Below are 13,489 nucleotides of genomic sequence, written 5' to 3' on the forward strand. Positions count from 1 at the left end.
ATGTTGCGGGGTAGGGGAAGGTGTTCGCCTGAGAAGCTGAACGCGAGATGCCTTCGCCTGCGACCCCGGTGCAATTGAGAGAAATAACCCGTTCCGTAAAGAGCCAAACCAAGGCAGACTAGTTCCTAGCGGAATTGTGTCTCCACGCGTCAAACAGCAGGGTACAAATCAGGTTCCCACTCCAAAATATCATGTTAGGCTTAAAATTACTGCTTAGAAACAGAACAGTATGACTACTGAGGTTGTGTTTTCTTTGGGTTCTTTTCAGAGTTGTTATCTTTTGGTCAGAATCACATGATTCAGAAATTCAGGAGAAATTAACAACTTGTTTTTTGAACAAGGAATCTAGTGAAGCCCTTCCTCCCCCGCCGCCCATATATTTGCATTCTTTGGAGCTGTGCGTCCTGTTGGTGGGCCAACAGTACACATGGACCTAGTGATTGTCTGGCTGCTGCTAAGCGAGTTGTCACAGGGCTGGGATCTACCTCTTTTTTACACAGCCACACCTCCTTCGTTAGGCACTCTCCTTATTAAATTTAAGGGATGGTAATTATCTTTGAAATCTCTACATCTTGCTCATAGTTGGTTGAAATTGGCCAGTGAGTTCCAGAGATAGTAAAGGAAGGAACAGATGGGCAGACAACGTGACCGCAGAGGCTGGACTTCCTTCTGAAACCAGGCAGTAAATGCTGAAAGGAAAATCCCTGTCAGTTTCACCCACTCACAGTGGTCACCGGGCATTACGGTCCACATCTCCCTCAGCTTTTTCCGGGAGCTGTGCTGAGGCTGCCATTCAAACTGTGACTTCCCTCGCCCTTGGCCTTCAGTAGGCTTTGGAACATGACCAAAGGACAGCTTGTTTTAGGGTTTGACTGACTGCCGCCAGGGAGGGGGAGCTCCATACCAAGACCCCGGGGACTATGTTGCAAATGCCCTTGGGCAGCAATAAATATTTCCATACGCACGACCTTAGATGCAACCTCCTCCTTGCAGTAGGAACGCTCCCACATTTCACGAACTGCCCACATACTCCACATGCTCATTTGCTAAAATAAATACTCTGTGGCAAATGTGAAATCCTAAGTACGCAATACACAACTAACTCCTCGTGCGTGTAATCCCTGGCACAGTTCTGTCCTTCTGTGTTGGGAGGCAGCTGCACCAAAATACCGTACAGGCCTTTGACCCTTAACCGCAGAACTGGAGATCTTTCTGGGAGTATTATCATGAAAAACTAGAATGAGAGGAGAAAGCTGAGGCTTTCTGGCCTCTGCTCTGTCCTGTACTGCAGACTGTTGACAAGGCCTTGTTCTCTCCATTTACACTCTTTACGCATCTCTTCCCTTTTAAAATAAGGCCAGTGACGTGCTTCTGGATGTTCTTCTTGCTGCTCTCTACTGTCTAGAAGAAAATGGCTCAGTTATTGTCACAGGACATCTTCAGCTAGTGAGAGATTTTCCCTTCATCTGAGCAGGAGGAGCTCATGACCATGGTGCTGCAGGCTGGGAGTTCCACCCTGTTTTCTTCTCTGTTCTCCATGTGCAGCGTAAGTTCAGACATGGAGTCTCGGAGCCACAGTTTTGATAATTTATGCATTTTCCTCCAGATGACAAGTGGGATTTGATGACAAGTGACTGATGACAAGTGGGACTTGAGGTTCTGAAGGTACATTTCTCAAGGGAAGATGCTGTCGCCATATGACCAATAAATACTAATAATAGAGGTGTCAAATAAAAGATGTATTTAAAAAAAAAAATGTAAACCAGATTCCTGTAATCCTATAGGGTACAGCCCCATCTGGTGACAGTGTCACACTGATAAACAAATACTCTGTTTACCCAAAACACATATGCTAACTGCAAAGGTGGCAGATGCTGCCCGCCCTCATGACAGCTGGAAATCAGACAAAATCCAAATTGTACCACATCCATGGTTTGCATTTATTATCCAAACAGCTCACTAGCTGTCTGCTGCTCAGCACAACAGAAAACCAGGCAAAGGTTGTGATCCTGAAGAGTATTTTAGTTCTGTGTTCAAAATGGCTGAAATGCCATGGGGATCATGAAAGCAGCCATGCAAACATCAGCTCTTGGTTTTCTGTCTGGCTCTCAGGATTGTGTCAGCATCCAGCCAAGTGACAAAGCTTCCATGTGGCATTGACAGTTATAAAGAACTAGTACTTTATAAAGTACTCTATGACTGCAGCCCTGCTGAGTTTGTATCCACTGTAAGAAGACAGTGTGTCTAAAGCATCTGCAGGCTGTAGTAAGTTTTGGGGGTGGTTCTTTCCTGGGCCTTTCCCAGACTCTTCCTTCCTGAGCACCAGTTGTCTCCTCAGAAAAATGAGACTTTGCAGCTTGGCTGCGCAGTCACCCCTGTTGTTACGGTACATTGTGGAGGAACTGCAGACTAGATGTTACCTGCTGAACATCCTGGCTGAAATTCCCAGGAGGAGGAGTTAAAATTACCAAGCAGAAAGCACACCCAAAGAATCAGGTACTAAAGGCACGCATAGATTTGAAGCCAGAGGGGCCATGTAGTCCAAGCTGTATGTTGTGAGCTGTGGAATATCACACCTGCATTGATCCCAGAAACAGGTGAGCTATTCAAGTGCATCTTCCAAAAGAGGTCTCCGCTTCCCTAGGGGCACAGGCGCTACCCCTATGAAAATAGCTTCTTATTCCTAACATGAAATTGTTTGGCATGTACCAATAACTTCCAATTCTGCCTTCTCTGTGAGGCACTTGTAATAAGTAAAGAAATTACATTGAGCTGGTAACTGACTATGTCACCCAAACCTTCCCCAAACAGCAGTCGGGTCTGTGAGGTTCCAAATTCTGCTACTGCTCAGCAAAAGGATTCATATATGCTTTCATACACTTAAAATTGTGGACCTCTATTGGCACTCATCAAATTTTACACTGCAGGATTAGTCTCCAGTTTAGTCTCAGCGCAGTCCTGGAAGCTAACACATCTGTGTGTGACTATAGGCTCTGTGAGATCAGGCTTATTTTTGACGGAATGAATTTTTACACGCTCTCTAAATTGACATGGGCATTGACAATAGTTAAGTAAACAGTGTCTATAAGTAACATATGCAAAACAACATAAGGAAGCAGGGGAAAAGGAGAGATTTTTCTGAAGAAAAGAAATTTTAAAAAATCACTGTTAAGCAACATCCAGGCTATTTCTGACTTGTGGAGCTAGAAGAACCTTGTAATTCCTGATTTAGGAGCTAAATTAGATCTGTCAGCTTCATCTGCATGCTCCATTTCACCAGACGTGATCATCTAATGACAATAGTCTTGATGACTTGATTGTCTCCAAAATTTTTACTGTGAGAGTTAACAGATAGTTTGATGGCCTGATACTAAACATGCCGTGTAGAGCCAGTGTTTTCAACCCGTGCAATCTGTGCAGTAGGCTCTAAGCAAGAAAATTTCTGCCTGACTGACAACCATGCTGGAAGTTGTTGTTCCACACTTGTATACAATTACTATGTATGGGGAGTCCTAGTCTCTTAATTAAGTGCCTTCTGAAAAATGTTTTGTTGTTGTTATTGCTTTAAGAATAGCAGTATAGAACCCTGTTCTCTCAAATGCTGCTGAAGTACTGTACTGGCAAAATAAGCCACATAGAAAGTGTCAGGTCAAGGGGTACGTCTTCGTGTATGCATTTATCATTAAAAGTAAGTTATAGGAAGTTTCCACTGTGCAAACATCTACCTTTGGTTTCTGAGGCATCAAACAACTCTGGAGATGTATCTGGGTTTCATCTCCTATAATAATTTGTCATTGACTGTTCTCAGTCTGATGGCAGCAACATCACTTTTTCCTTTTTAAAGCTTCATTTCACTGCTTTTTAGTGGTAAGTACATACAATTCTGCCATGTTTTTCACATCCTCTTTACTGTGGGCAATAGAACAGAAACCTCTTTCCGTTTCTCTGCCGGTACGTTCAATACGTGAACTGTCTCTCAGGGACACGTTGTTTGTTTTTTTTCTTGCCATCACAATTTTATCACCTCCGATGCAGGATTTGGTAAGCGGTTATCTCAGCAATTACTGTGGTTTTACACTGTGGTGCAGCTAAGCCCCAGTGCAAACACTTTACTCAGAGGGCTGACAGCAACCCGACGGACAACGCAACTTTTCCACAGCGTATCGCTTAGGGGTCCTACAGCAGCCAAAGGCACGAACCCGCGTGTAGGTACCTATAGGCGCGACGGCCGGCTGGAGGACGCCGCAAGTGGGCTCGCCTGCCTGACAGCAAACCTGAGGGGCCCTGGCTCCCTCCCTCACCTAGTCACGCGGGGCGTTGACTCACGGGGCATTCGCCCTCTGAAGGCGGCAACGCAGCCGTGTCGAAGGCGGAGGACACCCACGGCAGCGCACAGCTCAGGGGCGGGAAGCTGAGGTGAAACGCCCGGCCCGGCGCCCAGCCCTCGCCTCAGCGCGACCCCGCGCAGTGCATGCCGGGAGCTGTAGTTCTCCCGCCGCGCGGAGCGTGCCGGGCAGCCGCGGTGCACGCCGGGAGTTGTAGTTCGGGGCGGCGGCGGGGCGGGGCGGGCGCTCGCCCGCCCCCACGTGACGGTGGCGCGGCGGCGGCGGCGGCGGCGGTGGCGGTGGGTGGCAGCGGGCGGCGGCGGCGGGGCCGCGCGCGCGCCCGGGATGGAGGTCGGGCCCCGCGAGGAGCGCGCGGAGAGCAGGTAGGGGTCGCGCGGGGGCACGGCGTGACGCGGCAGGGTGCGCGGGGGGGGAGCGCTGCATGCGTGTGCGGGAGGCCTGGCACACCGCGGGGGGGGGGGGGGGGGGGTGCGGCACGTGTGCGTGTGTGTGACACGCCGGTGGGTGCGCGTGTGGGGGCAGGACACGCTGAGGAGGTGTGGGTGTGCGGCGGGACAGGGCCTGCGTGGGCACGCGTGGGAGGCATGACATGGCGGGGGTGGGCAGGGCACGCTGCTCTGCGTGTGTGCCCGTGCCGGCGGCGCGGGGGAGCGTGTGGGCGCTGAGGGGCACGCCGGGCGTGCTGGCAGCAGGGGCAAGACACGCGTGGGGGTAGGGTCGTGTGTGTGCGCGCACAGGGGGTGCCCGCGTGGGGTAACGGGGTGCTCGTGCAAGTTATCGAGGGCACGGCGGGGAGCTCGGGATGCGCGTGCAAGAAACACGAGTGGCAGCAGTTGCTAGTGTGCGCTTGGTGCCTGGGGAGCGCTGGGGATGCGCGGGGGTGCCCCTGGGGGGCTCGTGTGCTGCGGGGGCGTGTGTGGGAGTGGGTGTGCACACACCCAGGCGCAGATGAGGGGGGTACCTGGGGGCGGTCTGGGAGGAAACGAACCCCCCGGTGCCGGGTGGGGATCGGCGCTTGCAGAGCGTGCCGGCTGCCCCCGCTTCGGTCCCTCGTGGGGTGGAAGCACACTGTGAGCTGGGCTGTTAGAGCAGCGTGTGACCACCGTCACCCACCCGGGGCCAGCGCATCGCTCTGCTCCCTGCCCTGGGCAAGCGTCCTGGCCACTGGAGGGACAGTGACGGCCACAGCCGTGCGCCCTCAGTCCCGGATGCTCTGTCCCCGCTATGGTGGAGACAGCAACTCTCCATCAGCCTTGGCCAACACAGCAGCTGCCAAGCCTCTGCTTCGCACGCCTCGTGCTTAAGGGCGAAACCGTCCCGCCCCGACGCCGCGCTGCCGTTCTGGTGGCTCTGCAGCTTGCTGCTTTTGGATCATGTCTCCTTACCCTCCTGGCACTCGGCTGCATCGCCCCTTCTAGGTGCTGAAAAGAAATCGTCAGCTTCTCTTTATTTCTGAAGGCGAGGCCCTGCGCCTGCACGTGGCTGGCGGTGAGAATGGCCGTGCTGCGGTGGCTTCGCCTGCGTGGTCTTCGTTTGTGCTTTAGGCATGTTTTTTCTTGTTAGCATTTATAAAAGCAGCAGCAGTTGTTCCCTGGAGGTGTTTTGGTGATGAGTCCTATTCAGTTTTTTGCATGTCTTTAGCCTTTGCTTTGTGTTTCATTTTTGCCCTGGTGCTGAAGTGCAGGGTGGGTGTTGGATGGAAATGTGAGTGTTGGCTGGGGAGGAGGAAGCAGCTGAAACTTGATATGGGAGAGAAGCATTCCATATCTGAGGGGCTCAGCTAGCTCGCAGCTCTGTTCCTGCTGGCAATATCAGCCGGGAAAATGCTGTGCCGGTGCTTTTAAAGCTATAGTGCAGGTTTGGGGTGCCTTTTGGTTTGCCTGGTTCAAGCTATTCTCCCTCTTTAGCTAATGCTTCAGACCAGCAGGTTCAGAAAGGCAAAAGGAATTGACTGCATTCACTTCTTTTTCTTTCCAGAATCATCTTTGTGCTTTTTCTTGCCTTTGCAAGTGCAAGTCCTGCACTACCAGACTCTACCATTGTGTGACTAATAGAGCTGACGTGGTGCCACCCCAGCACTCCCCCAGGGATGAGGAGGGCATCATCCCCTCCGGTACTGGCACACGAGAGGGCCTGCTTGTTCTCCTGGCTGTCACTGATGCACTGGGGAGGATCCTGGCATGGGCCTTGCACAGCTTCATTGTCCTTTGTGCAAATGGTTTAGCATTTTAATTCCCAGTGAGGTGCCATTTCACTATAGGTTGTGGTCGTGACTGATAGCGATAGGATAGAGGTCGCCGGATCCATCTTCCCATGGATCACGGGAAACGCAGAAGCAAAAGTTATTTTGCTGAAGTCCATCCTTCTACCGGTGCAGGAGAGGAGAATGAGGATCTCGTGCTGGGTTTTGCTGTCTCTCCTCCTAAGCAGCAGGTCTGAAATGCATCAGGGAGCAGGGGCTGTAACGCCAGCGTCCATCGAGGCACGGCAGGAAGGTTAGTGCTCTCCTTCTGCCGGGCAGAGAGCGGGGCTCTCGGTGCCTCGGAGCGGCGGGCGGGTGGTGTGGAGGACGCAGCAGTCCCGGGGGGAGCAGAGGGGCCGTTGGTCAGCCACGCAGGTTAGCAAAGAGCTGCCACCTTCGGCTCCGGCACCGGCAAGGGCCCCAGGGACGGCAGGGCCAGAGGAGAGGGTCCCTGCGCGGGGAGCAATGGAGGAAGGTGAGCGGCTGGTCCCAGGGAGGTGGGCTGCCATGGGGGTCTGCTCCGCCTGTCGCTGCCTCTGGCTGCTTGCATGCTTGTCACAGGCAGGTCCTGTGCAGATTGAAGCCCGATGGACAGTATCCTGGGTCAACAGGTTGTGGTCATCTGCTGGTGGGAGGCTTCGCCAGGATGAGCAGGTAAAACTATCTGCCGTGCTGGGAGAAGGCTGAAAAACACCTTTAATCCCTATTTTCTTCCCTCATCCTTTGCCAGTGCAGAGCAAGAGTGCTCCAACAAGCAGCAGCTCTGGGCTGTATTTGCTGGGGGAGCTTTCTGTGGTTGTGCCCCCCATTTTATACCAGTGCAAGCTTTTACTACTGGTGCAAGCCACCCTGCGTTTCAGTTTCCCAGCCAGGCTGCTTGGCTCTCCCTGCCTGGGTGCTGCAGGGCTGACCTGCCTGGCTGGCAGAGCTCTTCTGGCTTCCTCTGCCTCGTCAGCCACTCCCCACGGCTGCGGATGAATTACACGAAGCCTGCCTTTCTTTTAATCCCTTTTCCCAGCAGTACCGAGCCTGCTGGAGGAGCAGGCGGGGGAGCCCAGGGAAGGGGCTGCTGGTTGTCTGGGAGACCCGGGGATGGCGAGGCGGGAGCAGGCTGTGTGCAGCGGCGGTTTACATGGCGCCTTCGGGATCTGCAGGAAGAACCGACAGCCAGCGTGGGAATGTCCTTGGAGATCTGGCAGAAGTTCCTCCACGACCTCGGCATCCTCAGCCCGACCTCTTTAGTGTGCTAAGAAGGATCGAGAGACTCCTCCAGGTAGAGGACAGGGTTCCAACAGCCATTGCTAGATGTCTCCTGCAGAGCACCGGGAGACACTCAGCAGTTGTTGGCAAGAAAGATGAGCTTTTTTTTGGTTGTTTTTTTTTTTTTTTAAATACTAGCTACCCGTGTCACCCGTGTGATTCTGTTTTGGAAAGTAACTAGGGTTTGGTTTTATTTTAAATGAAGAAGTTCACCTGAGTCAGCAGCATGGCTTCCTGCCTCTGCTGTGAGCCACCTTTGCTGACTTGGACCAAGAGAAGTTCCTACCCTTGCTGGCCTGGAGGGACTGAGAAAGCTTGGGAGAGCAAGCAGTGTTTCCCTGTCGTTGTCTGCAGCAGCAGCATTAAGCCATTTCTTGCTTCAAGGCCGGATTCTGTCTTATCACTCCAGTGCAAAAGGTTCTGGGACAGTTCCTGACAGTGGGTTAATGTTGCTGTACCTGAAGATAGAGTTTGTGGTGGTAAAGCAAGGAGACCCATCGCCAGCTTTTGTGGAGCTGGTGGTTAAAATTGGAGGCTGGATCAGAGGTCGTCTTTAAGGAAGGAGAGGGATGCGGCTGAGATCTCACCGGTGCTCCACTAGCGATGGCCCCTGCAAACACCCTCAGCCCTTTTGGCTGGGGGAACCAGGCTCTGCTAGCGCAGAAGAGCAGAAGCATGTGTGGTTCTTGTAGGGGAAGCTCTGCTCATGTACTGTGACCTCTCTGGGGCCTGTTGCTCACCTTACCCTTCCTGTAAGTCGGGGTGTTTTCGTGATGTGATATGAATTGGCCTTACCCCATGTCAGGCTTTCTTCAGCACTAGCAAAGGAGAATTCTCTTTATTTGGAAAAAAACAAGCAGCTTGCTTAATATTGCTCTGAACACTTGCTGAAACAGGGAACTTGAGGGCAGCTGGGACTCAGGCTTTCTTCATCCCTCCTGGCAGCCCAAGCTCAGGCTCTGTCCACGGGAGGGGAGCAAACTCTGCAGCTAATTCAGGGTTAACCAACAAGTCTGGTCAAAGCCAAAATGTCGTTAGCTGTGCTCCCTTGATTTCCCTGCCACCTGCAGCCAGCTGTATGGGTCTTCATTTCTTCAACCTTGTGTCACTGTATGCTTTTCAGTATCTACCACGTTCCAGCCCAGAAACAGCTGGGTGTTGGGTATCAGTAGGGTCTTGTGCGTCCAACCTGTGAACTGCTTTGAGCCAACAAGTCCCATGGGATCCTTACTGTCTTATAGGGATTTAATTCACTTTTGGTAGCTTCTGCATCACCTCTGCAAAGGTGCTTTCATTGTGCTGCTCATTCCCTATGTGTTTCTGAGTTCAGTGATTTAACATTTTGAGGTTATTTTGTTCTAGGATTGCTTAACCTTAGTTTCTCTGTGCTAGGAGGGAGCTGTGACTTCAGTCTGTTGGATCCTGGTTTCCTACCTTTGGGGAGGTGCACAACTCCTTTAATGAGACAGTTCATTTGGAAAGGCACAGCTCTCTGTGTCCTACCCCCACATCCTTGTGTTCATTGCCTGCTTTTTATAGCATGAAATAACATGGGAGGGAGTTCCCCTGACTCACTGACTTGGAAGATCAACAGCGTGGCTGAGCTTTCACTTGCATTTCCTAACTCTGAGCGTTAGAAATATCTTGGGGAGGAGCTGGTGAAGTTTTGAGTTCAGTGGCTGCAGATGCTCTTTGACCGGAGAACGGCAATGCCACTCTAAGCTCTGACCGCTGTTCCCCGGTCAAAGAGCATCTGCATCCCTCAGGGCAGGGATGGGAAAAGCCCATAAATTCAGAAGAGCTGGATCAGTTTTCTGTGCCTTCCTCAAGTCAGATCTTCTTCAGAAAGCTGCCTTTGATTTATATCCGTGCTTTCTTCTTCAGTCTCTACTGAGATAAAGCCCTGACTGTGCTTGTTAGTCTAAGTACATCATAAACATATACATACTTCCATGTGCATTGCCGCTCTGGTTTAGAGCTCCTGTGTTGTCAGGGTGACAGGCTTTGCTGGTGGGATGGGTTGGCTTCCCTGGGGAGACCTCACAAAGGGAGTGGATGGGGAGCTTGAAGTAGAGCCAATATTTGATGATCTGCTTGTTCACTTAATTGGTTTGGCAATAGCAAACGAGTCTCAGAAAGAGAGTATTGGCAAGAAAAGCTTAGTTTTAAATACCAGGATTATGTTACTTTTTAGTATCCTTCTCTGCGCTGCAGAAGTGTGCAGCCCACACTTTCATCCACAAAGGATGTAAATGAGAGCAGTTTTAAATAACGTTATTTATTTTAAATTTATTTTCCTTTTTTTTTTCCTTTTGCTTTGGAAATCCAGTTTGGTTTTGCCTGTGGGAGGGATTAACAGCTGAAACACTGTGGCTTGTTTCTCGCCAGCTGAAAGGTTGGACCTTCATTCTAAGCTGTCACCTTGGGTGCTTTTGTTAAAAACCCTGCAGAGGCATATTTTTTTGGCATTTACACCCCCAAATATACCTTGCAACATTCCTGTTGCTTCTGAGAGATTGGCTTCTATCTGAATACATGTTTCTGACAGCTGCTGTTCCTCTGGCAACACTGTCAAGCAGCTTGAGTGGGGACCTCAAGTCAGCCAAAGCTTCCTTCCCCAAAGTTGCTTTTGCATAGGCAAATGGCGTTACCTTTCTGCGCCGTCACTCCTGCTTTATGGTGGATAATGGTGATTTCTTGCTGTATGCAGGGTAGCCGAGGGGCATGATATCAATGAGAAATGCTGTGCAAGCTCTAGAGAACACCTGCAGTTTGCACTTTGCTAGTCTCTGTCCAGAACATGATGAATGCTTTTGCAAGAAAGTCAACTTGTACCTATGGCAGCTCAGGAGCCAGAGAGCAGCTGTACAGATGGAGATGGAGATGAAGAGTTACCAACCTTGGCGTGGAGCATCTCTGCATCCTGACGGTGCTGGAGTGCTCGATGCGGTGCGCATTGCTTGGGGAGTGCCGCTCTCTGTAAATGCAGGTGCAGTGTGGCCGGTGTCTGCTAGATGTTCTGGACATCATGCGTTGCCTTACAGCTGCTGTACTCCTGGCAGGCTGCTGCTCTGAATAGTCTCTGATAGAGCATGTGAATGAAGCAAGCAAGGGGCTGGCTGGAAACGTGTCCTCCAGCTTTGCTGGCCTGTACTAAGCAAGTGGTATATTGCAGGAGCCATCAGTCTTTGCTCTGGCTGTCTGCTGAGACCACATCGGTAATGGCTACCAGTCATCACAAGAATCATTACAATATGGCCTCTTGTCCACAGACCATGCATGGGAGACCACAGGGAAGTGTAAAGTCCTTTAGCTCACCTTTGCTAGCTTCTGGACCACCAAAGGTTTCAGCCTGACCAGAATCTCCTTGGAGAGAGTGCAATACTGTGGTCCTGTTGTGAAGCTCCTCTTGCTGTCTATCTGATGCAACTTGTTGTGTTCCTCTGCAGAAAGGAGCATTGGAAGCTGCTAGGCAACCTGAAGACCACAGTGGAAGGTTTGGTGTCCACCAGCAACCCGAATGTCTGGTCCAAGTATGGCGGCTTGGAACGACTCTGCAGAGACATGCACAGCATCCTCTACCATGGGCTCATCCGTGACAAGGTAGGGTTCTGTCCTGCCAGCGCTGCTGTCTGTCTGTAGCAGCTTCAGTGCCTGTCGTGAGCAGGTGGGGTAGTCGGGTCTGCCGCAGCTCACTTCAGTGCTCGTAGCACAGAGCGGGTACAACGCTTGTAGCAGCGTGGGAAATGACCGAAGCAGGGACTGACCTTGCCTGGCAAGTGCTGTGATTGTCAGAGGGACCTGGGTGTGTGTTCTTTCTGTCTCATCCACCTTCGACGTGGTTTTTCTAAGTGCCTGTGGCCCCTCTGCTGAGGCCAGCTCCTCTCTCCTTTCTTCCTGCCGCAGCCAAGCCAAGCGATAAAGTCGCATTTGCAATGAGTCAGCCCCATATCGTCTGCGCTTGGACAGCTCCCCAGCGAGGTCTGGCAAGAGAAACCTCGCATCTTTTACTGTGTCTGGTTAGCTGTGTTAATAACAGGAGCTGGCAGCCAAATCCGCGCTCTGCGTGAATGGGATCTCTCTTTCCAGGCCCTCATCTGCCTTGCAGTTGCTCACCCAGCCATTCCCCCTTCCATGGCTGCCTGGAAGAATTTCTCTTTCCCATTTGTGTGCAGAGGCCTGAAGATCTCCCCTTCAGCTTGCAATTACCAGCACAATTAATTTACAATGGAAAGTTGAAGCAAGTCTGCAGGGTGTGCCCGAGGTCAGGCTTCCTTCCCATCGGCAGCTCTGCCACCCAGAGAGCGTTGCAGAGGAGCCCCAGGCAGCTTGCATGGGCCAGCTGGGTCCAGGAGCAGAAAAACCGCATCTGTGCAATGCTGCCCCTGAGCTACTGAGACTCCAGAAAGAGCCAGGCTGGCAGGTTGTCCCAGCAGGGTGCTTTGCTCCCTGGATTTATTAAGTTTGCAGTCAGCACTCATTACAGTACTGCTCTGTTCCCGTTAGTCCCCAGGACCAGGGACCTTCTTTGGAAGATCGGCAGAGAGAGAAGCTACCTTTTACGTGTGAGGAGTGCAGTGCGCCCTTCTGATAGACGTGCTATTGATAGGCTTCGGGAAGTGAGATTTAAATGATTTATACTTGTCTGTCTATTGGTAATAGTTCATGCCAGACCTGCAAAGCAGGATGGTGCGTTGCCTTCCTCGATGCTTTTACTATAGGCAAAGGCAGCTCTTTTACTTAGAAATGTCTCCCTTGCTTGGGCACATGTGACACCAGTCAGGCTATAACAGCTGCAAAGGGAGGCCATAAAAATACAGCTTCCTAGCAGCAGTTTTCTCGTAGTTGCTCCAGTGAAACACTTCCTTTTACTTATTATTTTCTTATCACCTTGTTTCCTACAACTGGGGATAAATAAAAAATGGTGAAAAAATCCAGATGTACATGTTAAGAGAACTAGGGTAAGAGGTTTTAAACTTTTGAGTGAACTTTATTTATTTGTCCATAAAACCCCAATTCAATCTGGAGGACTAAAATTGCCATGTTAGTTCTCTAGTCTTAAAAAACCAACCCAACCCTCACAAACAAATAAACCACAAAACAGAACCCATTCCTCTGATGCTTGTGAAAGAGGAAATAGAGATGGTGGAAGAAAAAAATAATCAGCCTTTTGGTGAAGAAAGACATTTTAGGGCTGTGTTTACATCCAGTAGGGTGGTGAGGAAAACAGCGATTCTGCTGCAGTTCCTCTTTAATGGGTAGAATAACGAAGAACAAAATAACTTATTGTCTGAATAAAGCTGAGGCAAACAGCAGCAAAGAGCTGATAGAAATGCAGCGCCAAATTTCTTACCTGGGTTGCTCAGCAGTGCTGGTGTCCTCAGTGGTGGCTTGCATCAGAAGACAGCAATGATTGCTGGTTTTGCTGGGATGCGTTTCCATGTTGCCCTTCGTGTCCCCTCACTAAGGTCTGACTCTGCGGTGCTGAGGCATCAGGGCTTCCCACCAGGTCCCGCTCCGGCAGGAAGGGGAACAGTGATGTGGGAACTCGGTCAACCTTGAACTTGGCAGACCTTCAAAGGACCAAGGATGCATAAGTGACACTGCCATGCATGGAGTGAGTGGGAGGACTTGGGCAGAA

The 13,489-nt window shown here is 51.0% G+C and overlaps 1 protein-coding gene across 7 annotated transcripts in view; it reads left to right on the forward strand.

Moving 5' to 3' along the window:
• The first annotated feature begins 4,648 nt into the window (after nt 1-4,648).
• Nucleotides 4,649-13,489, forward strand: part of RUBCN (rubicon autophagy regulator) — a 28,178-nt gene continuing 19,337 nt past the window's right edge. For 3 of the 7 annotated variants that reach the window (XM_041126744.1, XM_041126743.1, XM_041126745.1), the window contains exon 1: nt 11,298-11,451. In XM_041126744.1, the coding sequence (XP_040982678.1) occupies nt 11,413-11,451 (39 nt within the window). In that variant the 5' untranslated portion in view covers nt 11,298-11,412. Of the gene's footprint in view, nt 4,709-6,484; nt 6,842-7,149; nt 7,243-7,609; nt 7,862-11,297; nt 11,452-13,489 lie in introns of those variants that run through there. The other 4 variants (XM_030028340.2, XM_030028338.2, XM_030028334.1 and 1 more) reach the window with 4 other exon arrangements.

Source organism: Aquila chrysaetos, chromosome 10 (assembly GCF_900496995.4).
Source record: "Aquila chrysaetos chrysaetos chromosome 10, bAquChr1.4, whole genome shotgun sequence".
NCBI lineage: Eukaryota > Metazoa > Chordata > Aves > Accipitriformes > Accipitridae > Aquila > Aquila chrysaetos.